The sequence below is a fragment of the Micromesistius poutassou genome (assembly GCF_964030765.1).
Source record: "Micromesistius poutassou genome assembly, chromosome: 21".
NCBI classification, from domain to species: Eukaryota; Metazoa; Chordata; class Actinopteri; order Gadiformes; family Gadidae; genus Micromesistius; species Micromesistius poutassou.
Genome location: NC_140291.1, coordinates 13,295,160 through 13,322,755, shown reverse-complemented (window position 1 = coordinate 13,322,755; position 27,596 = coordinate 13,295,160). Strand labels below are relative to the sequence as shown.

Sequence of the window (27,596 nt, the reverse complement as noted above, 5' to 3'; positions counted from 1 at the left end):
TACCTCATGTTGAACAAACTGTTTTTATTTACCTTTTTATTCGACTGAAGGTCTTTTATTACGCTAATAAGCGGGCTTAGCCTAAACCAGGTGCCAGGTGAAGGTGAACCTGGAAGCGTCCTGTGTGACTAAAGGACAAGAGAACAACGTGTGGCGTTTGTATTAACCTGTCTTTGCCTCCTGCCTTCTCCTTTGTAGTACTCCCCGAGCATGAGGGCTACCTATCTCTCCATGACCGAGGAACAGACTAGACACTTTGGGAATGACTTCCGGGCGTAGACTGTGCCTCCTCCCCTCCTCCTCCTCCTCCTCCTCCACTTCCCCAGCGTCTCCTCCCGCCTGCCTGCTTCGTGTCCCTCCCCTCTCCCCGCCACAGAGACTCCTCAGCATGGGACACCCCCCCCCCCCCCAAAGCCGACAACGTTGTGCCCACCTCGTGTCAAGCTGGCGACGTGATTGGAGGAACAGCCATCTCACACTTTTGCCAATGCTTCGTAATCGCAGTCGGATGGGAACTTTTTTTTTTTTTTTGACGTCCACGAAAAGCACCGCTTCAACTCGACACGATTGTTTTGCGTCGCCGGGGTTGGTCGGATACTTCGGACCACCTGCGGCTCCCTTCTCTGATCCAAACACTTTGCACCACGTGATCAAAGCAACGGAAACGCTGACACGCTGTTGACTTTGCACCTGATTGTCACCCAGTGGCTCTGCTGCCAGGACCAACAAGATAGGAAAGGGTGTGTGAAGAAGGTCTGGGGTGAGGTCAAAGGTCAAAGGCTGTTGTCTGTTTACACTAAATAACCTGCAAGCTGGAAAGGGATGGATAAGGACGAAAAAAAAATAACTTGGCGGGAAGGGTGATTTCTTGAAATACTACTGATGCTAAACGGTGTCCATGAAATGAGATAGGGATGGAGAGAGCGTGTGTTTTTTTTGCCTATTATTTCTGTTGTTCCTGTCATTTTTATGCTGGCCTTTTGACCCAGGAGCCGATCCAGCGGTCAAAATATGTTCTGTTCTCTGCCATCAAATTTGCCAAACGAGATTTATTTTCTTTGTTTTCCGAAACGAATCACACAGAACCCTTTGTGAGATTATATTTTAGGCGGATTAGATAGGAAGAGAATATTGCAGAACGAGAGAAGTGTGAGGTTTAACAGACAAACGTGCTTGGCAGCAACATGTGCGTATTTCCTGTGCGCTGTGCTCACTGAATCATGTTTTCTTTTGTGAAGGCACAAAATCAAACACTGTAAGCATGTTGAAGATATATCCTAAGGTGTAGCTATCTTGTCAGTTGTTATATTTACAAATGTATTACAGATGTGCACACACAGACGTCCGCCCACACACACACACACACGCGCGCGTGTGTATTTCTTTTTGCTATCTCACACTCTGTAAATATCATTGACAGTACAACTATGGACTTTTTCCTTTTGTTGTATGAACATAATTTAATTTTAATTACCTGTGTTTGTCCCAGTGTGTCAGTCTTAGTAATAACATAGAATTGTGTTCTATTATTTGGCCTAGCTTTGGGACACAATGCATTTTTGAGAACCCCTGTATGATGTAATAGATTATACAATGTCGTACATAAAGTACAATTAACACTAAATAATGCCAAATGTTTAACATGACTTTAGAAGTTGCGTTGCTCAGACTATGGTATAGGATGACCAAGATTTAGAAACTTAACCAAACTAATTGTTTTGTCTTCAATCTCAACTAAAAGATATTCAGCAATATGATCACATTGTTGGCCTTTGTTGTTTTCAAATGGATCTTAAACAGCTTACATGCGAATTTTGTAATTATTTTATTTTTTGATACAGTTGATTAGGTGTTATTTCCCCCCCATTGCATGTTTCACTTCCTACCGCCATGGTGCTTAACTTTATGTGTGACGTCCATACATAATTGTGAACTGAATAAAAACAACTTTTTAGTAGATGTATTTTTTTTTTGTTGGTTTTTAGATGTGTCATACTAATAAGTAATATAATTAAAAAGTATTAGTAACGAGGAGGAGACCATCCTGATCTCGCGAGATCACATTCAGTTTTTCTCACGAGGCTTGCTCTGCACCGTTTTTTTTTTTTTGTTTGTTTTTTTTGTTTTTATTACAGAGAGATGTATAACTAAACACCTACGTTAAATAATAAACCAAAGAGACCAAAGCGTCTTTGGAAAACACACAGTCAACCGCATGGGGCCCATCTCGTCTCTTACGTCAGGTGAGGCCCTGGGGGCGTGGTCTCAGGGTGTCGCTAGGATACGGGAAAACTCTTTGCACCGCAACACTGTTCGCATCTGAAAGTTTTACAAGGCGTAACGCAGACTTCACGTTTAGCTGTCACCCGTTTCCCCGGGGACACTCAGGTCAGTTAAATACTCACAGTTAATATGTATGATGCATTACAACCGGTCATAGCGACAGGGTGCTACTGCGGCTGTTTTTAAACCCACAAGCAAAAGACAACCCAGCTGACAGTTTCCACCAACAGGAACGCATTCATTTGCTGTTCAGGACAGTGTTGCCAGATTGGGACCGATTTCCCGCCCAACCTGGCAACACCGGTTCAAGATGCAGACGTTTCCATTAAACCGCTATGTTACTGTTATTTTCTGAAGAATGAACGACATTCATAAATATTTCAGAAAGAAGGTAACGCATCATCCCCCCCCCCCCCCCATCCCACCCCTTTCATTGCAATCAGATGACAACATGGAGATAGTCCATGTCTACACCAAGAAGCGGAGCGACTTCGGACGGCCATGTAACTTCTCTGACCGGCCCGCCGAGCTCCGCGTTGACATCTGTCCGGACCCCGCCCTGGGGGCCCCCTTCCTGGACCGGGACCCCTGCGATGTCCCGCTGCAGTGCTCCCAAGACATGTCCGAGCATGAGGTAGACAGACAGGCCCTTAACTTTAATTCATTTAAATACGGTAAAAAATTACCGTATTTAGACAACACATTCAGACAACATTGTCTGAATGCATACCAATATGAATGAATACAAAATGAATACATCCTATTTCTAAAACCGTATTGCTATAAGCATTGTACTGAAAACTGTATTTATTCATGTTTGAGATTGACAGATCATACGTGGACATCCATTATGAGATAATAGTCTAGGCTATGGGCTCTATTCCACTCTACTCTGTTCTACTGTGACCTTTCCAGGTGAACACGGACCGCTATGAGTCTGTGTCCTGTGGGATAAACCATGTGGAGGGGGGGTGGCCCAAAGACATCTACCCCCACGAGATGGAGCAGACCATTCGCTTCAGGAAGAAAGTGGAGAAAGATGAGCACTACTGCAACACCATTCTCCAGCTGGGCAGTGTATGTGCTGGGACTCGCTTTTGGACCCATGACTGTAGTCCTCATTCTGTTCGTGGGTTTGATGATCCATGGGTGACCCATCATGTTTCCATCATTAATTAATTCCAGAATGAAGCATTTGATCCTTAATTCATTGAGGTATGGTTCATCTCAAGGGAAACATGTTCCTTCTGTATGTTTGTTTTGGAGCCAGTTGACTTTCTTTAGTTAGAAAAAAATAAAGTTGCACAGCAACTGCATGCAATTACTGACCTGATTATAAGGCTTTTGTCACTACCACTTGTCAACAACAGATGAAGGCATTCCTCATGCAAAATGAGTCTTAACTAAATAAAGTAACTAAGTAACAAAATAAAGTAAAATGGCTCCAACAATGTTGCTTTAACAAACGATCCATGATAAGCCTGCAGTCAAAGACATCTATTTCAAGATGGAAGCCATAGTGTGTGTGTGTGTGTGTGTGTGTGTGTGTGTGTGTGTGTGTGTGTGTGTGTGTGTGTGTGTGTGTGTGTGTGTGTGTGTGTGTGAACATGCACATGCATATGGTAACGTGTGTGTGTGTGTGTGTGTGTGTGTGTGTGTGTGTGAACATGCACATGGGTGCATGTGTGGGGTGGGTGTGGGTGGATGTTTTTGTCAGTAGAAGCATGTCGGTGTGTAGGAAATAGAGAGTGATTCATGCTGTCGATAGCGCTTCAGTCTCTTCCTCTGTACTCCCACTGCAGCTCATGGAGCACTGTATCAAACAGAACAACGCCATTGACATCTATGAGGAGTACTTTGAGGACCAGGACTTGGTGGAGGACATGCAGGAGTGTCCCTCAGCCAAGACCATCAACCTCTTTAGGTGCCCCCACCACCCAGCACCCAACACCCACACATCCACCAACCACCCGGGCTACAGCCACAAACATTTGTGTTTGTTGGTTTATTGCCGATAATTATATATATTGTTATCATTCATATTACAGAGAAATTATTTCATCACATCACCATTTAACACTGTGATATGTAAATACATATGAGTATATTAGATATGAGTATAGTCTCTTTAAACTTCTGTCCTTCTGTCTTTAAGGGACCCTAACAAAGTGAAGCGCACAGTAACCGGTATGTCATGGCAACCGGGCGACTGCAGGAAGCTGGCCGTGGCCTACTCCTGCCTGGACTTCCAGAAGGCCACCAAAGACATGAGCTTCGACTCCTACATCTGGGACATTGGTAGGCGCTCCGACAGGTCATGGTTGGTACTGGTGGGGGGGCGTTTCCCTGCTGCTAACAGTGTGTGGTAAAGACGCTTGCCTTCTTTTAAAACATCGTCGCCACGGGTTTAACTTCCCCTTCCACCAACCTGAAGGCATCCCTAATGGCATGTACGTGAGTTCACTTGAAGTCGGTTTGGATGCTTCTGCAAAATTCTAAATAGTAGTTTCTCCTTCCAAATTGATCCGTTGCGAGGACAGAATTTCAGAAGTCAATGGAGCCCTTCGGTTTTATTTTTTCCTTTTTTTTTTTTTAGAGTACCCAAACAAGCCAGAGATGAGCATCAAACCCGCGTCCCCGTTGGTCTGTCTGGAGTACATCCCCACAGACTCTCATATCCTGGCAGGGGGCTGCTACAATGGACAGATTGGTGAGCTCCACATGTGTACCATCACGTGCTGCACTGGAACTACATGCTGTCTCGGATTCAGCAGGAGAATCATTTGACCTGAAATGGTTGCAGTTATTTCTCTTGTAAGGCAATCCATCGATAAGTGCTTATTTTCTTCACTGACAAAAGGTGTCTTTTATGGGCTTTGAAAGCCTGACCTTTAGTATTTATCATGCAACCAGTATTCGCTGCACTCCCAGCAGGACAAAACCAAGAAGGACAAAACTGTTGTCACTGTAGCGTGATTAACTTCAAGTTGAATATCTTCACAATAAACATTCTCCTTTTTCAAATTGTGTGTGTGTGTGTGTGTGTGTGTGTGTGTGTGTGCGTGTGCGTGTGTGGGACCCTCTCGCAGCCTACTGGGACACTCGCAAGGGCAGCCAGCCGGTGGACACGTCCAAGACAGAACACAGCCACCGAGACCCCGCGTACAAGCTCATCTGGCTGCCGTCGAAGACCGGAACCGACGTGTTCTCAGCCTCGACCGACGGCCAGGTAAGCCAAGCCTTCACCGGCGCCTCCACAAAAGGTCTCGCCGTCACCTAATCCCTTCCTCAAATGGAGGGAGGAGGACACAATGGGGACACGGTGTGGTGCAAAAAAAAGGCCCCTGAAGTCTTTCGTTCGGGGCAGCGAAGTCCGATATGTTGCAAAAGGTCAGGCTGCACTTTCACCGGCCCTCCGCTGGTCAGTGGACCGCGTTGTGTTACAATGTGGAGGGGAAGGTCAAGAGTTTACAATGGAAAGATGCAAGGCCAAAAGTTGCACAAATACGAGGGGAAAACACACATCTCGGATTTGAGGCTGAATCCTCGCCAGTCACATGAAAACGAATACCTAAATTAATACAATACTTTCGATTTTTTTGTATTGTTTTTTGTATTATCTCCATGGGCTCAGCTCCTGGTGTTGTCAGATTTCATGACACAGAAGATGCATCACAAGTAGATCACAGGGGACAGTATAGCAAGCATAGTTGACCTTGTGTTTTTCTTCTTAAAAGTGAACCATTCATTACACCGAGCAGGCTGCCGGTGGCTGTAAATAGGTTTCAGGTATCTGAGCTCCTGGAGTCCTTTCTGTATCCTGCTCTCCAGGTGCTCTGGTGGGACACCCGTAAGATAAGTGAGCCCACCGAGAGGCTGATCCTGGACCCCAACAAGGAGGGCAACCTGGATAACGCCCTGGGGGCCATATCCCTGGAGTTTGAGTCCACCATGGTGAGCCCCTAGTGAGGAGGTTGAGACGTAGTATTGTGGAAATGTTAACATTTGCAACATTTTCCAAGTTTGCCATATTTCCAAATTGTCCATATATTTCAATGTGTGTCAAATTGCATCAATCGCATCTGGGATCAATGAAGTAATATATTTGTTTCATTGATTTCCCCAGCCGACTAAGTTCATGGTAGGAACGGAACAGGGGCTGGTGGTCTCCTGTAACCGCAAGGCAAAGACCCCCGCGGAGAAGATCGTCAGCACCTACAGCGGCCACCACGGGCCCATCTACGCCCTGCAGAGGAACCCCTTCTTCCCCAAGAACTTCCTCACCGTGGGGGACTGGACGGCACGCATCTGGTCCGAGGACATCAAGGACGCCTCCATCATGTCCACCAAGTAGGCGGCCGTTTTAACGAGACGTGTCTCGTTTATACGGCGAGCATACGCTGGAACAATCAAATAGATAACCCGATGTGCGCTTATTCAGATGCATAAGGTAAAACAGGTGACGTCGTCTTGTCAACCAGTGTTAGCTGACTAACAATGACTAACAAATGTGACACAATCCAGCAGTACACACACACACACGCACACACACACACACACACACACACACACACACACACACACACACACACACACACACACACACACACACACACACACACACACAACACACACACACACACAAACGCGCACACACGCACACATGAGGAGGGGGGAGGGCGGGGTTGGGAGTGTGGTGGTGGGTTTCTTATAGTCTTGGTTGTTTTCTGCAGGTACCAGATGTCCTACTTGACGGACGCCTGCTGGAGCCCCGTCAGACCCTCCGTGTTCGCCAGCATCAAGATGGACGGGACGTTGGAGCTGTGGGACATCCTGTTCAAGCAGAACGACCCCACGCTCAGCCTCAAGGTGAGCACCTTCTCGTCCTCTCCGCTATTACCAACATTACTGCATAGTAATCAATCAAAAGGAATATGGACCCAAATCAAAACAAAAACTCCAAAAACCCCCTCTCCACTCTGTTGAGTGCCCCCTTTATACATGATCATTACTGCAGCAAAACTACAATGAAAAACAAATCATGGAATGCACAAAGAAACACTATTTTAAAAATAATAACAAGCCATAATGCAACATTTTTTATAGTAGTAGTATAAATACATTTCTTCATATATGCTTTTTTTCAAATATACTACCTATGGCTTTTTCTCGGTTGAAAACTGGTATATGTACACACCTACACAACTGACAATGTTCTTAGTTGGCACCCAAAGGTGTCGAACTGAGAACCTCTGCTTTCAGACCTCATGTAACCCGGCAGGTCGGGTGTGTCTTGTTACCCTGAAGGGAGGAACCGGCTGAACTTTTACCGTAACACACGTCACTTTTCGTTTGTCTTGTTTTTTCCGTGTCAGGTGTGCGACGAGGCCCTCTACAGCCTCCGCATGCAGGAGAACGGCCGCTTCCTCTCCTGCGGCTCCCAGCTGGGCAACACCACGCTGCTGGAGATCTCCCCCGGCCTGTGCACCCTGCAGAGGAACGAGAAGAGCCTGGTGGCGGCCGTAAGACTCTCACTCAAGACCACCAGCGCTGGTGTTTTGGTTTGTGTTGTGTGTCCGTCATCCGTAGAGCCTTTTAGCAGAAGTCGGAGGAACAGAGTTATCCCTGACGGCATTAACGGTGAGGCTGCTCTTTTAATGATCCTGGGGACGGGTATTCAGCTAGTGCACGTGCGTCGTACCTGACACGTGCCCCGGTGCTTAAAGGTAGCAGACTCAGTCATTAGCGACGATTATGTCTCTGCAACAAAAAAAAAGTTTCATTCATGACATGAGTTGTGGAGTTGTCATGTTGAGGAGGCTTTTATCTTCAGAGACCTACGGCGACTTTGGATACAGATCATTTTGTGATGAGCAAAAGCCTCATGCTGTAAAAATATTAGGTGACAAACAAAATCTTGTTTGCCTTTTATTTATTTGCTGTTTTTAAGGACGTAAACTAAGTTGTATTTTTGGGGTTGATTTTTAGGACAAATCTATCTTTCGAAGCTGTACCCAGCTCAGTGTAACCAGCCGTTACAAGTCATTTCACAATGTGCAGATCCCGCGGTGCGAGTCCCAGGACAGGGGGAGGGGCCTCGGTCGGTCGGGGGGGGAACCAATCGCCTTTGCCTTTCTTCCAGATGTTTGAGCGGGAAACCAAGCGGGAGAAGATCCTGGAGGCGCGGCAGAGAGAGCTGCGTCTGAAGGAGCGCAGCCGCTCGGAGCAGAGCAAGGACGAGGACGCCGGCGCGGCGGCGGCCCAGGAGGGGGACGGCGAGGAGAGCCCCGAGGAGATGATCGCCCGCGCAGAGGCCGAGTTCTTCGACGTGATCGACGCGGAGCTCAGGAGGAAGGACAAGGAGGAGAAGCACCGGGTGAGGTGCTCTGAGGGTCCGGGGGGGGGGGGGGGGGTTTGGAGGGTCCGGATGAGACATGTCACAGTCCATAACGTCTGAGTAAAGGTCTCCCTCAACGTCCAGGGTGTGTACGTTTACTACCTGTTGATACTTTTATATGACTGTAGCGAATGTCCATGCCACACGCAACGTTAAATATAGATGTTTAACATACAGCTCATCGTATGAATACAAATCTCCTTTCAATTCCTATTACTGTCCGGTGTGCTTTTTGGGACCTCCTAACTTCCATACTGGGATTAAAGTACAGCTTATTTGACCTGAAATGTCTCAGATCCCCCCCCCCCCACTCCTGGCCGCTCCACCCCCCCCCCACCCCCCTCCGCTCCTGGCAACAAAATGAGTCACAGAGAAAAACGATATGCGTCAAAGGTGATCCAGGAATGAAGCGTCCAGTCCGTCTGTCACCCACTGTGACTCCTTTATTCCTTTGTGACAAAAATAAACCAATCGATTACAGCCAGCGGTCTTCTTTCGGCGGATTCAAACCCGCAGACGCCAGCCGGGTGGACGTCACCAGTGATGATGTCACTGTTATCAGTCAGTCACGAAGCCACCTGAGTGTTTTTGTACCAAGACAAAATGCTCGGCCCTGCCTCTGTCCTCTCCTGCGGTCCAATACTTTGAGGCACCTCATGGAAACAGCGAGCCCTAAACTTCACTCTTACAATTGGATTTATGGATCGGTCTTATTTATGCTTGTCTTCTTTTCATTTCAGGAGAAGGACGTTTGTGAAGAGAAACCAATCATGGAGGAATCCTAATATAGGAAGGCCTATACCCAATGTGTCCAGAATCTGAACCATATTCTTTTCTATCTCTTCTATTCTTTCACAATGTCACATTTAAGGAATGCTAATTCAGCTTTATTTATGTACAGTATTAAAAGTGTGTGCATTGCACCTGGGAGATCCTCAATAAAATATTTAATTCAAGTGTAATAGTGGTTTTAACTTTTTGGACTTCTTGGACTTTTGTAAGCATATAGGTCACATAGGCGTACAATAATTGGTGGATGAGTACAATAAACAAATATGTATATTGCATGTAACTGCAATGTTGTGGTAATAGCAGCAATAATAACTTTGTATTGTAATAAGAACCAAAACATATATATATATATTGTACATACTTTTTATTTCATTTTTCCTATTTCTTATTTATGAAATAATTTTAACATCGTTTTCGTTCATTGATTTTTAGTGCTTTTCATTTTTTTGTGTTATTGATATGTCTGAAATAAATGTATAAATGTAAATTTATATAAATGTAATGTCAATCAATCAATCAATCAATGTTTGTCTTCGGCGCGACACTACTCAAAGGTGTCTCCAGCAGAGGGCGCTAGAGCGTCGAGAGAAGAGCGTGGAGGTGCTCTAGTGATTTCTTCACCAGAGAGCCGCCGCCGCTGTTGTACACCGCGGATCTCCAGGGACAACACGCACACGAATTACACCAGTCGATTGGTTGCCAAACACAGAATGGACTAGCCAGGATAACGGGTAGAGCAGGTGAACTGTTGAACCGTCGTGCCTGCTTCACTCAGTCTGCCACTAGATGTGTTGTTTCGATGATTAGTCCCATCGAGCTATTTCAAATAGTTTAGGATAAGGAGGGAAGGGTTATTTCAAGCGTTGTCCGCCTCCCAGCTTCTCTACGTGCTGTTTTTTTCTTACCGTTCTGCAACTCGCTCTACTGGAAGAAGGCAGTGTTCCAAGACTTTTAACAGCAGCGTTTGTTATCGTGCCCGTGTTATATCGACCGGAGGACAGCCTTACAAGTTCACCACTAGAAGCCTTGGCTAGGGTGAGCAACAGGTGTATTGTTCTGCAGCGGGCCATGCAGGTGTCATCAGTCAGCAGGATGCGGGACTATGAGGGTCCCGTCGTCCACCATTGACCGCCCCGCTGCTGTATCTAAACCCTCTCCCTGGACTCCACGATGAAGGACACAGGGGAGACAAAGGACCACCAATTAACCGTGAGTTGAGCAATACTTTCGATTGTTACTTACTTAGCTACTTAAGTATATTTATGTAAGTCGTGTTTGTATGAGTTTACATAGTCTACAGTTGGTTGTTCAGTCAAGTAAAGTTCTGTGAATAATAAATCATATTATTAATATTAATGCCTTCTTTGTAAACTTTATTTTAATTCCGGTGGTACTTGGAGAGCCAAATCATTTCTAAGGTGGTACTCATGGTAAAAAGTTTGAGAACCACTGGTCTATCCCATTTGGTAGAAACTTCCACTTCTGTGTGGCTGCCGATACATTCAATATTCATTTTAGTATTCTACTTTTATTTTACATTTCCCTTTAAATCGTTTCTTATTGTCCTATAATGATTGTCATTTCAACATATTTTAAAATGTGGGTCCTGCCTATAGTCCTCAGTAAATAACTATGAATCACATTTGTGTTTAAACAGTAAACCCGTTATTTGCGTGCCACAAAGCAGTGGTTTAGCTTAGCTTCCTTTATATTGTAGTTGAATATAAATGAATAACAGGAGTGTGAATGCATCAGATAGACAATCAAATATCTTTGATTGTTTCATCTTTTGATCACACAATTAGTCTGTAAATGACAGTTATTGTGCTATCTCGTGTACTGAACAACGTTGAAATCAAAAGGACCGCCTACAAGGTTTAGAAAATAAAAGTTAAAGGATTTAAATGGAAAGATAGTGCATGTTAGTGGTGTTTTGTTGAGGAATAGGCTAATACAGTAAGGTTGTTTTTTTTCAATCTAACTTCTCTTGGGGAAACATGTTTCAAAGTCAAGTGATTTCTACAAAAGTACCAGAAAAAAATACAGAAAACGTGTCAAGGAGGGGATTTATGACACAGAAGTACACAGAAGTAGGCCTAGGCTAAACATTCAAAACCCATGACTAAGAATTATCTGGTTGGTAAAAATCTTTTTAAATTCAAGCTGAGGAACAATGAAACCAAAAGGCGATGGTGAGGGGGAGTTGGTTCATGAGGTGAGCCTCTTGGACTAGAAGAGGTTCACTATCTTCTTCAAGTCATTGCGTCTCCACAGAGGAAGCTGGTTGAACTGCTGGAAGTTCATCTCAAACACTTTGTAGAAGGAGTCTGGAGAAAGATAGCGCTTAAAGAGAAACAGAAAAAGATGAAAGATACAAGTTCAATAAAATGAAGGTTACTTGAAGGTTACATTTATTGATGAAATCTTTTTTTTATTTTTATGAACGAAATTGTTGAACTTCGTTACCTCGAGTCTTGTCCTGTCTACGTTCTTGGGGAGTTTGGCCCGCCCTCTAGGGGTGACAGCCAGTACTTCATACGGGTAAACCTGGTTAATAATCGGTTGTAAAAAAAATGACACAAACCCAACTTAACATGACAAAACCCAGCATACTGAAAGTTTTACATCTAGTGTATTTTGTGTGTGTGTGTGTGTGTGTGTTTTATCAAGGCATTTATCAAATTAAAAAAAATATATATATAATTTTTGTAAATATTGTTTTCACCATAATACAAAATCTAAATCTCTTTCAATAAATAAATATTCTAGTAGTACTGCACTGTACTCCAGTATTCAGCAGGTTAAGGTAAGAAGTAATGTATTGTAGTAGTACTATAGTAGCAGTACTTGCACGGTGTTGACATTATTTAGGGCATTTAGCCGCTTTTATCCAAAGCAGCTTACAACGGTTCATAAACACATTGACACACCAACGTCAGAGTCAACCACGCAGGGCGACAGCTAGCTCATCAGGAGCAGGTAGGCGGAGGTGACTGTAAGAGTTGTTGTAGAGTACTGCAGTAGTACTACAGTAGTAGCAGTGTTGAGGTAAGATTTGTGGTAGAGTGCTGCAGTAATACTACAGTAGTAGCAGTGTTGAGGTAAGCGTTGTGGTAGAGTACTGCAGTAGTACTACAGTAGTAGTAGTAGTGTTGAGGTAAGCGTTGTGGTAGACTACTGCAGTAGTACCACAGTAGTAGCAGTGTTGAGGTAAGCGTTGTGGTAGAGTACTGCAGTAATACTACAGTAGTAGCAGTGTTGAGGTAAGCGTTGTGGTAGAGTACTGCAGTAGTACCACAGTAGTACTCACAGTGTGTTCCAGGAGGTTGGGCAGGGACAGCCCGCGGTCCAGCTGTGAGAACGCAGGTCGGAGGTCACGGCTCAGCTACACGCCGAGCAGGGATAGCGTGTTAGCATTACCTTGAACAGCCTATGGGGACACTTTTAGGTTTGAAGTACTTAGGATCTCTCACCTCGGCACCTGGGAGAGACAAACAGAAGGAGAGGAGGGAACCTTTTAGTATCATCTACACTGGAATACAACCTTTATACTCTGTACATTGAACTTAATACAGTCTTATATACCCTAGTACTAAAGGTCCTCTATACGCTACAATGGTACTAAAAATCCTCTATACTCTGGTACTAAAGGTCCTCTATACTCTACAGTAGTATTAAACGTCATCTATACTTTACAATAGTACTAAAGGTCCTCTATACTCTACAGTAGTATTAAACGTCATCTATACTTTACAATAGTACTAAAGGTCCTCTATACTCTACAGTAGTATTAAATGTCATCTATACTCTACAATAGTACTAAAGGTCCTCTATACTCTACAGTAGTATTAAACGTCATCTATACTCTACAATAGTACTAAAGGTCCTCTATACTCTACAGTAGTATTAAACGTCATCTATACTCTATAATAGTACTAAAGGTCCTCTATACTCTACAGTAGTACTAAACATCTTACATGTTAGCAGTTAGCATTTTTTTTCCTTCTTTGTAATTATTCTGGGCCTAGTTAATATCATGTATAAGTTATTTTGGGAACAACAAATATTTTATCAACTTGATAAACCTTTTATCAACTTTTTTATTTTCTGTTATGTTGTTTGCCTACTCTGATAAATGTATGACCTGGTTTTGTAAGTTGCAACAACTAATTAATAGAAAATATATGCATGACTTATATATTCCCCCTGTTGGATATCCCTGCTCCAGCATCTCACCAGTAGTTCCATCTGTTGCGTATCCATGCTGGTGGTATGGATATCCATACTGCTTCATCATCACACATGAAAGAAGACAGGGAAACAACATGAGGTTAGTGTGTTACCCGTGTGTTAGCAGGGTTTCTGTACGTGTTAAAGGAAACTATGTACCATAGTTGATTTAAAATATGCATATTCTTTGTAGACATTTCTACTAATGTCTGTGGTGCAACGTGCACGACCAAAGAACTTTAATGAACGATAAGGAAGCTGTTGCCTCCTGCTAGTGGATCTAACTTCATTATTTAAACCTGCCTCTGCAGAACATCAAGACAACCTGTACATGAAGCCCCCCATTTACAAACAGCATGGTAAGCTCTCACACACAGGTGTGTGTGTGTGTGTGTGTGTGTGTGTGTGTGTGTGTGTGTTTGTGTGGGTTTATGTGTGTGTGGTTGTGTACGGTTATGGTTATGTTCATGTGTGTATATTTGTTTGTTTATTTGTGTGTATGTGTGTGGTTATGGTTATGTTTGTTTGTTTATGTGTGTGTGTGTGTGTGTGTGTGTGTGTGTGTGTGTGTGTGTGTGTGTGCGTGCTCCTGGTGCCTACCTGACAGAAGAGGCCGCTGTGCCGGCCATGGCCAGGCAGAGAGGAGGTCTGGTAGGCAGCTGGAGGCGTGTCTACAGGAGAACCAACAATTAGACCCTTGTAGTTGACCTTTAAGCCCTAATAGATAACCTTTAATCCTGGGAGACGACCTTTAATCCTGTGGCACAAGCTCTGGCATTTAACCCTACACTTAATTAGATTTAGTTAGGAAACCAAGATAGGCCTATGTCCTGAGGGAGCAGGTAGTGGTTAGGGAGTCTTCCAACTACCAAGCCTACAGGTTCACAATCATATTAGATTCTTATTTTTGTATTAATTTATGTGTGCTTTATTATATTTATTGAATGTAGGTACATTTTCTTATCAGTTATAAGTTACACATCACCAGACTAGCCTGAAAAACACACATGCCCACAAACCACCCACCCACCCTCCGACACACACACACACACACACACACACACACACACACCTGTGTGTGAGAGCTTACCATGCTGTTTGTAAATGGGGGGCTTCATGTACAGGTTGTCTTGATGTGCTGCAGACGAAGGTTTAAATAATGAAGTTAGATCCACTAGCAGGAGACAGCAGCTCAGGTGCTGGGACACAACAGGCCGGGGCTGTAGCACCGCAAACAGCAGAACGCAACACCAAGAAACAGCACACACATTCATTCCTTATCCCTCATTTTCTTTAATTGTCACTTTTTTCAGGTGTTTATTTCCTGTCCTTGAAGGTCAACGTGGCTCCCCATAGGAACACATCTCAATCATGGTCCGAGTTCAGATGACAGCTGTCCACTACGCCTATTCTAAACTTGTCTCGTCTTATTCAGCAAGCAGTAGGAGAGCAACGAGTTATCCATAATAAACCGTCCGTAGACAAACTTTACAATGATGGATTGACTCGCAATGGGTTGTTTCTTCTAGAGAGACTTTCTAGTTCAGAAATATTTAAATGGAGTAAATACCTGCAGTATAATAGTTTGATAGTGAAGGTTTAAATAAACATAAGTATTATTAAGGGTATACAGTTATGAATACAGTAATGGTATCTCTTGATGGAGACATTAAAGGGCAACTGTTTTTACCAGCAGGTGTGATGTTGGTAAGCCATTACAAGATTTTAAAAATGTATTTCATCTATTTCAATTGAATTGAATGAGGATTTGTATGGGCTACATTAAGAAGGGGATTGTTTGTAATAGCTAATCAAGCTCTCACTTGGTGGTCAAATATGGGACCCTTTAACATTGAAAAGTGCACTGAAAAGTGAAAGTAAGTAAGGATGACGGAGAAAGAGAGAGAAGAGGTATGAATGGGAGCTAGCCAGGCTAGGTTAGCTCCCTGCAGATAAGAAGCTCTGACACAGGTGGACGTCCTCCGAGGTCAGGAGGGGGACAAGAGTAGATGAGCCTAGAGGGAGGAAGGGGAGGGGCTTACCTGCACTTATGGGGAGGAAGTGGTCAGAAAAGGGGGAGGAAAACCGGGAGCCTGACAGACAGGAAGTTATGCCTGTCAATTTCACCCAGGAAGAGGAGGAGGAGAAGGAGGAAAAGTAACAAAAAGAGATGGAGAGAAGAGTGAAGTAAGGAGAGGGGAGGAGCCACCTCATCAGGAATAACTCCTAAATCCTTAACCAAGATTAAAGCAACACACACACACACACACACATGCCTGTATTTTGTCTAGCCTTGTTTGTTTGTTTCATTTGCAGAAGTTCAATATAATTTGCAAAACCACTGAAAAAAGAAAGTAGTGGCCTACTATTGTTTTGATTTTATAGTGCTAATTATATCCTTTGATTGTTCTCAGGCCAACTTGTAAATCTTCTTTTAAAGCTGAATCATGTGCATGGTGATGATGAGTGGTCTCACCCGGTCGGTGGAAGTGCTGCGGGGAGACGCTGGGGGTGTAGCTGTGGCGGTGGATAGACCCGGGCTCCGCGCTCCTCCGCCATCTCTCAGGAGAGACCTTCATAACACACCGCCATCAGCACATACTGTAGACCTTCATAACACACCTCCATCAGCACATAGTGTAGACCTTCATATCACACCTCCATCAGCACATAGTGTAGACCTGAACCCAACTAGACCTCTAGTTACATACTGTAGACCTGAACACATCTTGACCTCTAGTTACATACTGATCGGTTAGGGTTACCTTAATTACTACATATAGCTTTATGTGTCTGCTCTATCTATTCTTAGAATATGAAATACTTGAAACTTTATCTCATTCAGAGGAGGAGAGGAAACTCCCGCCGTCTGACACTAAACACAAGGAAAGAGGAGACGTTGAATGAATAAGTTTCCGAGAAGCTTAACCCTCTCTCGGATGTGCCTCACATAGCCAGTGAAAACAGACAAGCTCAGTCCTTTCGCCAACATTTCCTATGTACTTAGAAGATTTCTAGTGTCTAAATTAGAAATATAATTCATCACTCTATCAAGGAACCTCATCACTTGACAATTGGCTAAACTAAGCTGTGGTAGTCCATCACATCATTTTGGAAGTACCTACCTTACACAATAAGAGACAGTACAGGACACCTTACACAATACAGGCCAGTACCGGACACCTTACACAATACAGGCCAGTACAGGACACCTGACAATACAGGCCGGTACAGGACACCTTACACAATACAGGCAAGTACAGGCCACCGTAGTTGATCCTAAACCTCACGGTTAAAAGTGTCTGCTGTATGACTAAAGTTTAGTAAAGGAAGTGGCCATGGGGGCTGGCTGAGGGGCGTACCTGAGCAGGGACCTGCTTGGAGGACTGGTGGTTCTGGGTCTCATGGAAGGTGCCGTAGGAGAGCAAGTCTGGGCGATCGATGTCAAAGATGGCCTTGACTCTCGGGAGGGCAGCTAAGTCTCGGTAATCAACCGCCTGCTCGTCTACTTTAGCCTGGGGTTCGAGGAGAGGGAGGGAGGGGGGTGGAGGGTTGGGGTTAGGGTGAGGGTTCAAAGGTCACTATGAGGAAATTCCGTTTTCTTTTTTCCCATGGACACAGCTTCAAGCAGAGTCTTAGAACTAGATGGAATGTGTGGCTGTTTATGCTAATCTACTGCCTCCGAACACAGACACTCTTACTTTACCGCAAGAATACCTAAACAACAAATCATCAACAGCCAAAACTGAACTTTACTGCTGAATGCTGTCCCTGACTTTCATTGATTGTCAGGAAAGTCTGGTGGATTGAATAAGGCTAACCAGGAAAAACCAGGATTCTACTGGGATTATAGTTTGTCTGGATGCTGACATTCCGATTAGAGGTGGTAGGTTGATTGGGCTTCACTCCAATTCAATTTGATTTATCTTGATTTGTACACTATACACTACACCAGTTATACTGGTTTAAACAGGTTCTAGTGGTTCTGGTAAGGCAGTCATTTTTGAGAGGAAAACATCTAGCGTGTAGCTGTTTATCTCTTTCATTAGAAGAAACTAGTGTTCCCCAGTCCAAGTCCTTCAAGGTAGCTGCAAGAAGGGGGATTGGATTTACATATGTAAGGCAAAAGTATATGGAAAGTCTTTCAATAATTTTTTTTCTGTTGTTCTTTCTACATGCTAAGTGGTGTCCTATCGTAAGAGGGGCTTCTGTGGTTCAGTCGGGATGGGGGAGAATGTTCAGAAGGGGGGGTCCTGTGTGGATGAAGGACAGATGAAAGTCAGAAAAAAAAAGCCCTGATGTTTCAATTTTTAAGAAGAGAAGTAAACATGCCGGAGTTAGCAAAACTGCTAGCTTACATCGACAGTCCATAGGCAGGTCACAAAATCATTACAGTGACAGAATAAAAATACAAATATAAACAAATACACAAGTAAAAAAGGACACAAAAAATGTTACACAACAAGGCAGAAGTGTTCACAGTTGTGGTCTGCTAGCTGTGATCATTCCCGCGTCAACTACGTCAGATCAAACGTCTGTTGATGTATTCAACTTTAATTTCAAATCAAAGCTAGCCCCTAACAATGGCTAAGAGAAAAGTTGATTCTGAAAACAGAGCCTTTCAAAACCGGTGGGAGAATGAGTATATGTTTACTGACATTGCCGGTAAACCTGTGTGAGTATAATCTAAGACGGCACTACGAGACAAAACATCAGGACAAGTTAAAACACCTGGATGCAGAGCAGAATCTACAGAAGGTAGAGGAGTTGAAGAGGAATCTGACATCACAGCAGACATGGAGGAGAAAAATCATTTTCTCCTCCATGTCGCGGTTCCCAATTCCTTCTCAACCAACCCGACACAGACAACCCCGGGCAACAATTGCGGGCAACAATCCCCTTCTCCTCCATTTCGCCGTTCAGTCTGTACTTAATATTGACGTGGAAGTGGAAGAACCAGAGGTGTCTGAGAACCCGACGCAGTCGTTTGAGATTCATACTCCCGCCGGAGCACCCGGAGTGTTCAGTGTTCCACTGTAAACACTAGCGCGTGGTACCGTGGCCGCAAGCTGCTCAGGGCCACGCCCCCACCCTCCACCTGGACCCGCCTCTAAAAACGGCGCGTTTGTGGTGAGCTCATTGTGGGACTGGCTCGTAGTGGCTGTAACTCTGCACCGAGGCTGAATTTCTTGAACGTCTTCAAGTACTGTATTAGGGGCCCACTAACACCTATATTAAAGCATCCATAAAATAGCATGCCATGGGACCTTTAAATCAATGCACGGGACAACGAAAGGAAAAGACATCTTTGAAAATGTATGTCAAAGTGTAACCGACATGAAACTGCCTTGGGACTTGTTGGGCTTACAACAGATGGAGCACCGGCAATGTGCGGTGAAAAAAGTGGACTAGTGGGAAGGATGCACTTAAAGATGCAGGAGGAGAATTGTGCTGGTGAGTTGACAGCATATCACTGCATCATACACCAAGAAGCACTGTGCGGTAAAGTCCTAAAAATGGATCATGTGATGAACACTGTAACACAAACTGTAAACTTCATCAGAGCCCAAGGTTTAAATCACCGCCAATTTCAGTCTTTTCTGCGGGAAATAGATTCAGAGTTTGGCAACATGCCTTATCATACGGAGGTGCGGTGGCTAACCCTAACCCTAACCCACTAACCCTAACCCTAACCCTAAGTCGGGGAAAAGTTATCAATAGACTTTTTGAGCTGGGCGAGGAAATCTGTCAGTTCATGGACAGTAAAGGAAAAGACTCCACAGTTCTGCGGGATGAAAAGTGGAAATGTGAGTTGGCGTTTCTGGCCGACATAACTACGCATCTCAGCGTCTTAAACCTTCAGCTCCAGGGACGGGAGCGCATGATCACTGATATGTATGATGCAGTGGAATCTGCACCTGTACAGATGCAGATGGAGCTGATAGAGCTGCAATGTAACGGGACACTAAAGGCAGAGTACGACACTGTGGGGCCCACACAGTTCATTCGCTTCATTCCTGAAGCAATGCCCCAGCTCCGTCAACATGCGGCTCAAACCCTGTGTATGTTTGGCGGCACAAATATGTGTGAGCAGCTGTTTCATCTGTGATGAAAATGAACAAAACGTCTCACAGATGAACACCTGCAATCCATCCTGAGAATCTCCACAACGCAGAACCTAACCCCAAACATAAACAAACGTGTTGCCAAGAAAAGATGCCAAGCATCAAGCTCTGACAAACTTGCATAAGAGCAAAGAAAATGGAATGTTTTGATTTGTTATGATTTTAACTTTTACTTAAAAGCACCATTTTTATTTTCTGATTTCTTTCCAGCATGTTCATATTTTGAATTTATATAATTATGACAGGAGATAGGCTATTTTAATGGAGAGAAAAATATTTTAAGTTTATTTATTTCTTTTAGAATGATATTGTATCCTGTCTGTTTTCGATTCATATTATGTTCAAAAAACGTTTATAGTTTTAGTCTGTTCAATAAATGTTTATCCTGTTCGGCCCGCAACCTATGTGTGCTTTGAGTTTTGGCCCCCTGTGCGATTGAGTTTGACACCCCTGCTCTGGTGTATGATGGAGGCTAGTGTCAGTAGGGTTAGTGGTGCTCTTCTAGTGTATGACGGAGGCTAGTGTCAGTAGGGTTAGTGGTGCTCCTCTGGTGTATGACGGAGGCTAGTGTCAGTAGGGTTAGTGGTGCTCTTCTAGTGAATGACGGAGGCTAGTGTCAGTAGGGTTAGTGGTCCTCTAGTGAATGATGGAGGCTAGTGTCAGTAGGGTTAGTGGTGCTCCTCTGGTGTATGACGGAGGCTAGTGTCAGTAGGGTTAGTGGTGGTCCTCTGGTGTATGACGGAGGCTAGTGTCAGTAGGGTTAGTGGTGCTCCTCTGGTGTATGACGGAGGCTAGTGTCAGTAGGGTTAGTGGTGCTCCTCTGGTGTATGATGGAGGCTAGTGTCAGTAGGGTTAGTGGTGGTCCTCCGGTGAATGATGGAGGCTAGTGTCAGTAGGGTTAGTGGTGCTCCTCTGGTGAATGACGGAGGCTGCTCTACTTGTCACTCACGTAGATGGAGTGACCAGGGGAGGTGGGCACGGTGGAGTCCGGCCGGGACGAAACGCTCCCTGTTGAAGACCTTGTCGCCTGCAGGGGGAAACAGCAAGGAGACCAGGTTGAAGACAGAGAGAGGCCTCTGGTTCTGTCCTACTGGTAGACGTGTTTCTAGCAGAACATGGAGGGACTAAGGCCCAGAGACTGATACCTGATTCATTTCTCTGACATTGCATGAATGTTAATTATGTTTGGTCTTCTCAATCAGGAAAACGTGTCAGTTATAGAGAGTATAAAGTGCCATTCAACATCTCTGCTCCCTCCTCTCTATCCCTCTCTCTCCCTCCTCCCTATCCCTCTCTCTCCCTCCTCCCTATCCCTCTCTCTCCCTCCTCCCTATTCCTCTCTCTCTCTCCCTCCTTCCTATCCCTCTCTCTCCCTCCTCCCTATTCCTCTCTCTCTCTCCCTCCTCCCTATCCCTCTCTCTCCCTCCTCCCTATTCCTCTCTCTCTCCCTCCTTCCTATCCCTCTCTGCTCCCTCCTCCCTATTCCTCTCTCGCTCTCTCCCTCCTCCCTATCCCTCTCTGCTCCCTCCTCCCTATTCCTCGCTGCTTCCTCCTCCCTATTCTTCTCCCAGCCATTGAGAAGTGTTGCATTCACGCTTCTGTGATTTACAGGCAACCTAATTTCCCAGAACCAATCAAGGAAGACATGTCCTGATTGGTCAGACATTAGCTGGGTGCAGTCAAATCTAAATAGTCACTGACAGAGGAAGGCACGCAGTCAAGCAGAACACATATATCAATGAAATCAATCGTTTTATCTCATGGTATAATATTTCTAACTGTACCGCATAATTATGGATCCCACCACAGGGCCTGACCATGCTGCTCAGAATCATGCTTTGATTGGCTAGTGGCGCAACGATAGAGATGGTTAAGTTTAGGTATTAGGTTAGAGATTATTAAGCTTATGTATTAGGTGAGAGGAGGTTAAGTGGTATAGGTATACGGTTAGAAGTGGTCGAGTGGATTATTAGGTATTAGGTTAGAGGTGGCTAGTTCAGGTTTTTAGGTGAGAGATGGTTATAACTTTTGTCAAATAATCGCCAGCTAATAATCACTGCACGATTCTGGGCAGCACGGGTGGAGCTTACCAGGACTTGGTAGGGATCAATAACCACCACCGTCCCACCCTCCTGAGTTCTGAGGTATTTAACATGCCACACGGGAAGGACATGTATAAGGATTAGAGCTTGTTCACATTTATTATTAGAGACATGCATTTGAGATTTTGAGTTGTTCTCAATTGATCTCAATGTAAGGAGGCGCACACTCACTTCATATACACACCACATTCTCTGTGTTTATGACCTGCTAGTTATGCATTACTATGCTAGCTATGATCACCTGCTAATTAACAGCTAATTAGCTCTACCAGGTGTGCTAGACAGGGGATGGAACCCTTAGCCCTGGTGGTGTTAATGCCTTGCCCTACTAGACAGGGAATGAAACCCCTAACCCTGGCAGTGTTAATGCCAGGCTCTACCAGGTGAGCTGTTCAGGACCTCTGGACGTCTGGCCTATTGATGGAACGTACTGATGGCCTTCAGGCTGGATAATAACAATGGATCTTGGATAATAACAATGGCACAATGGTTCTCCAGAACACAGAACACATAATCAGAATCAGAATCTTATTTATTGCCAAGTATGTTTACACATGCAAGGAATTATTTTTGGTGTAGTGGTGCAAAAACAAACAAACAAGGGCCCCAGTTCTCAAGAGCACAGAACACAGAACACACGAGGGCCCCGGTTTTCCAGAACACCGAACACACGAGGGCCCTGCTTCTCCAGAACACAGAACACAGAACACAGAACACACGAGGGCCCCGCTTCTCCAGAACACAGAACACAAGAGGGCGCCGGTGTCAAACATGCAAACCAACAACCTTCACCCTAACGGGTGACAGATATGGGCCACATTAGGTTAAAGGTGCCCTGAGTGGTAGAGGATCCAACCTGCTGCCACCAATCTGCTGTAGTTCACCAGCCACTGGACAGCAGCATGAAACCTGGCTATCTTTGGTTTTGTTTGTAAGGCATAAGCAAGCAGAGGCTAGTTAGCTAGTTAGCCATGCTACTACCATGCTAACAAAGAGTGACTAGCAGGTGTTGACCTGTAGTTCAGATGGGGGGAAGAGGTAATGGAGACTTGGGGTTGTGGACCTCTAGGAGGGAAGACCAGAGACACCAGACACTTCTTAACCTCTCATTAGAAAGTAAGACCCCTGATTACATATAATACTAGCATGACACTTATACTGTGAACTTTGAAGGGTCCATGATCAATTAAAAATAAGTTGAACTCAAATATGAATTTTTGATGAAAAATTCACTATTGCCCCACTTTTTAGGAGTTTGAATAGGAATAACAAAGGGTTAAATTAAGGTTGTAACTAAGGTATAAATAAGGGTATGATTAAGGGTGTAATTAATGAGCAACTAAGATTTAATTAAGGGTGTAAAAAGGGTTTAAGGGTTTAATCGTGGTGTAACTTAGGGTTGAATTAAGGGTGTAACGAGGTGTCAGATAGGTGTCAGAGGGTGCAGGTGTGGGAACTGACCCTGGAGCGGGTGTCTCCACCGCTGCTGCTCCTGCAGTCGGGGTGCCACATGGTGGAGGCTGCGGAGAGGAGGTGTACATCACATTAGGGCCTCGGTCCAGCTCCCAGAGGGCCTCCTAGGACACTCCTAATCAAGTGTCCACACAGCGTCTAACAGTGACTTATGGGGAGCTCACATGCATCGTACATCATGTCATTAAGGAGTTGGTAGGGCTAAGGGCTGCCTAGCCCAAGGATACATTACATTTACATTTAGGGCATTGAGCAGACGCTTTTATCCAAAGCGACTTACAATAAGTACATTTGTCATAAGAAGTGAAACAATATATCGCCGTCGGTACAGTAAAGATGTTCATAGAACCAAGTGCAAGTACTAACAATCGCCAGGCTGACCCCATTCCCTGTGTACAGCAGTGATAGCTAGCTACTGCAGATGCTACACAACTAAGTACATGCTACACAACATGCATGCACAACACAATTAAGTACATGCTACACAATTAAGTACAACCTAGGTATACCTAGGTAGACGGCTGAGTTTCGAGTTCCAAACCAGAACCTTTTCCCCAAGAACCCACTGACATGCTGGACTGGCAGAGGCTGAGACATGTGACACCAACGTTGTGGTGTGAGAGAGACAAGCTTTCAAATGGATGATCTCTCAGTGTGTGTGTGTGTGTGTGTGTGTGTCTCTCTCTCTCACCTTGTAGGAACATCTCTTCTCCTTCTCTGAAGAGGAGGTCACATCTGCAGCATTGAGCACAGCTTGGGTGGAAGTGTCTATCTCCAGCCTGAAACCCCGTGAAGATGAACAACATCAACATAACACTCCGAGTGACATCACGGCGCCTCCAGCTGCAGTGTACTGGACATGGACTTGTTAACATCAGGACGTTAAAACTAGAGTGAGCGTCTTGTTATTCTAGGTTCCTCTCAAGGTTCCCCGAGGTCAGGTCCCACATCTGAAAACATTTTCAAGTTCTTCTTCCGTGAGGGAGCTCTTCAGCAACATGATGACATCACTGCAGTGTGCTGATGTCATCGCTGCCCGGCCCTCTGAAGACATGCTGAAAGAATGAGCGACCATTCCCCCAGTGGTCTGATTGTCATGGAAACCCACAGACTTTGATTCTCTGGTCCGGTGGGTGGGTGTGGGTGTGTGTGTGTGTGTGTGTGTGTGTGTGTGTGTGTGTGTGTGTGTGTGTGTGTGTGTGTGTGTGTGTGTGTGTGTGTGTGTGTGCACACACACACACATATACACGCACACACACGTACATATTATTTAAAAATTGTGAAATTAACCTCACATTGTTGTACTAGATGACTTGTGGCATCAGTAAAGCAGCTGCCAGCTAAGGTCTACTCTATCACTACTGTCATCACTCTTCTTATCATTCTTATGTTCTCATATAATTACACAGGGAGACATGAGAAAGTTCTTACCTCTGCCCAGTTCACTCCAACCAACCTTCCTAGTGCTCCTCTCTCTCTACCTCCTATCTTGTGCTGGTCTCTCCCTGCCTCAGCCCTCTTCTATCCCCGCAAACTCTCCTCTCCTCACTCCCCTCCTCACTCTCTCTCTCTGCTGACCTATCTATCTCACTCCTCCCTGCCCCACCCCTTTTCTCTCTCCGTCCCCCCCAGCCTTACTCTCTCCCTCTCTCCCCCCAGCCTTACTCTCTCCCTCTCTCCAAGCCTTACTCTCTCTCTCTCTCTCTCCCTCCCTCTGTCCCAGCCTTACTCTCTCCCTCTCTCCCCCCAGCCATACTCTCTCCCTCTCTCCCCCCTAGCCTTACTCTCTCTCCCTCCCAGCCTTACTCTCCCTCTCTCTATCTATCTCTCTCCCAGCCTTACTCTCTCTCTCTCCCTCCCTCCGTCCCAGTCTTACTCTCTCCATCTATCTCTCCCAGCCTTACTCCCTCCCTCTCTCTCTCTCTCTCTCTCTCTCCCTCCCTCCCACCCTCTTGATCCATCTCTCTCCTTCCTCCTCTCATACAGACTGAGAGAGCGATATAGAGGGAGGGAAGAGGAGAGCAAGGGACTAGGGACTTCTCCAACCAGATGTTTACACACACACACACACACACACACACACACACACACACTTTATCACAGTGTACGCCTCAACAAATTCTTACTACAGGATAAGCAGAGTAGCACAGTAGATATAAAGAGTGTGTTGGTTCTCTTCTCTAGAATGTTCTCTGCTTTGTCCTCTAAGTCTACCATGTCCTCTGAAATGATTTCTAGGATGATAACGAGAATGACCTCATCTTTGGAAGGTTCTCTAGAAAGTGAAACATAAAGCCATCTTCTCTGGAATGCTATCTAGAAAGTGAACTAGAATGATCTCTTCTTTGAAAGTTTCTCGAGAAGGTTAACTATAATGTTTTCTTCTCTAAAATATTCTCTTGAAAGTGAAACATAACGACATCTTCTCTAGAATGTTAAATTAAATTGTCTGCACAATGTCCTCACCTCCAAAACCTTGCCCATGATGAACTGGTTGCAGGCGTCACACTGGACCCCAAACTGGACCTGGTAGTCTCTCTCACAGTAGGGCAGCCCGTTCCTGAAACATCAGGTATAGCAGAAATGAGAACTGCTTTTAAAGAAGGAAGTGACGATTCGATGCCCTTGAAGCGTTGTTGAGTTTGAGTGGACAGCCAGGAGAGACAGGGCGACAATCCCCCCCCCCCGCTGTGCTCCAGGGGGCTGAGGCTTGGGGCCTACCTGCTGATGTACTCCCCGGTCAGCAGGCGGTGGCAGGTGGAGCACTTGAAGCAGCCCAGGTGCCACTGGCCCTCCAGCGCTAGCAGGGCCTGTCCGTTCTTTATGTCCATCCCACAGCCCAAACAATCTGCACACACACACACACACACACACACACACACAAAAAAAACACATACACACACACACACGTGCATGCACACACTCATACATACCCACACACACACCCACATACACATACACAAACACACACAAACACACACACACACAAACACACTCATGCACGCATGCACACACACAGTTGGAGAAGGAGTAGTTATTGCTATGGTTACTAATTGTTATGATGTTATTGTTACTATGGTGACTCACTGTTAGAGAAGGTGTTCTTGATATGGTAATGAACTGTTTGCAGAATAAGTTGTTGTTGCTAAGGTTACTAATTGTTAGGCTGTTGTCGTTGCTATGGGGACTTACTGTTGGAGAAGGTGTTGTTGCTATGGTAACTTCCTTTTGGAGAAGGAGTTGTTGCTATGGTAACTTACTGTTGGAGAAGGAGTTGTCATTGGAGACGGAGGGGTGGGGCTGGATGCAGCAGTGCTGACACAGACACTCCTTCCGGTTGAAGGTGACCCGGTCGCCGGTGGGAAACGGACGTCTGGAACACACAGCCACAACACAAACAACCACAACGTTATGTTAACACATCACCATCTAACACAACGTTATGTTAAGACATTAACATCTGACACAACGTTATGTTAACACATCACCATCTAACACAACGTTATGTTAACACATCTGACACAACCACAACAATCTTAACACATCTGACACAACCACAACGTTATGTTAACACATCTGACACAACCACAACGTTATGTTAACACATCAACATCTGACGCAACCACAACGTTATGTTGACTTAAAAACAACACAACTACATTGTTATGTTCATTCATAAACATATAGATATGCAGACCTTTAAACATCTGTAACACCATAACACCCAGTATACTCCAGCTCTATGTTCAGACTAGTGACTCAGACCAGAGACGTGCTGATGAAGCAGCCTTCGGTGGAGGGAGGAGACACTGCTGTTCTTCATTATCTGGACTACGGGTTGCAGCTCATTGACCTCTGAACCCCAGGTGAGATTCGGGGCCTCCTACCTGCAGGAGGTGCAGACGAAGCAGGCCGGGTGGTAGGCCTTCCCCAGGGCGGTGACCACCTCGCCCTCCACGTACTCCCCACAGCCCTGGCAGCGCGTCCCGTGCAGACGCTGGTAGTCCAGCGTGCAGAGGTAGTCTCCGCTGCGAAGGAAGGACCCCCCGCGGGACAGGTCACAGCCACACACTGGGGACACACACACACAGACACACTGTGGACACACGCATAGACACTGTGTACACACACACACACGCACACACACACACATAGACACTGTGTACACACACACACACACACATATAGACACAT

The 27,596-nt window shown here is 45.1% G+C and overlaps 3 protein-coding genes across 3 annotated transcripts in view; 2 read left to right on the top strand and 1 right to left on the bottom strand.

Moving 5' to 3' along the window:
• Window positions 1-1,957, top strand: part of ttyh2 (tweety family member 2) — a 49,627-nt gene extending 47,670 nt beyond the window's left edge. Inside the window, exon 14 of the mRNA XM_084485936.1 lies at window positions 199-1,957. Coding sequence (XP_084342062.1) covers window positions 199-279 — 81 coding nt within the window. The 3' untranslated portion in view covers window positions 280-1,957. The remainder of the gene's footprint in view (window positions 1-198) is intronic.
• Window positions 1,958-2,734: 777 nt separating this feature from the next.
• On the top strand, window positions 2,735-9,642 carry dnai2b (dynein, axonemal, intermediate chain 2b; the record flags this gene model as incomplete). Its single annotated transcript, XM_084485617.1, has 12 exons — window positions 2,735-2,917; window positions 3,199-3,360; window positions 4,086-4,207; window positions 4,439-4,581; window positions 4,880-4,993; window positions 5,373-5,512; window positions 6,115-6,237; window positions 6,410-6,633; window positions 7,017-7,152; window positions 7,659-7,805; window positions 8,426-8,659; window positions 9,421-9,642. The coding sequence occupies 12 exons, from the start codon at window positions 2,735-2,737 to the stop codon at window positions 9,463-9,465; spliced, it is 1,773 nt and encodes a 590-aa protein (XP_084341743.1). The 3' UTR covers window positions 9,466-9,642.
• Window positions 9,643-11,552: 1,910 nt separating this feature from the next.
• Window positions 11,553-27,596, bottom strand: part of LOC311366850 (actin-binding LIM protein 1-like) — a gene marked incomplete at its 5' end in the record, with an annotated part of 21,561 nt that continues 5,517 nt past the window's right edge. Inside the window, 16 exons of the mRNA XM_084485616.1 lie at window positions 11,553-11,815; window positions 11,939-12,019; window positions 12,783-12,857; window positions 12,946-12,953; window positions 13,709-13,760; window positions 14,303-14,373; window positions 14,793-14,840; window positions 16,179-16,275; window positions 17,065-17,217; window positions 20,777-20,854; window positions 23,391-23,449; window positions 24,094-24,181; window positions 25,869-25,962; window positions 26,124-26,250; window positions 26,663-26,775; window positions 27,290-27,473. Coding sequence (XP_084341742.1) covers window positions 11,702-11,815; window positions 11,939-12,019; window positions 12,783-12,857; window positions 12,946-12,953; window positions 13,709-13,760; window positions 14,303-14,373; window positions 14,793-14,840; window positions 16,179-16,275; window positions 17,065-17,217; window positions 20,777-20,854; window positions 23,391-23,449; window positions 24,094-24,181; window positions 25,869-25,962; window positions 26,124-26,250; window positions 26,663-26,775; window positions 27,290-27,473 — 1,442 coding nt within the window. The 3' untranslated portion in view covers window positions 11,553-11,701. The remainder of the gene's footprint in view (window positions 11,816-11,938; window positions 12,020-12,782; window positions 12,858-12,945; window positions 12,954-13,708; window positions 13,761-14,302; window positions 14,374-14,792; window positions 14,841-16,178; window positions 16,276-17,064; window positions 17,218-20,776; window positions 20,855-23,390; window positions 23,450-24,093; window positions 24,182-25,868; window positions 25,963-26,123; window positions 26,251-26,662; window positions 26,776-27,289; window positions 27,474-27,596) is intronic.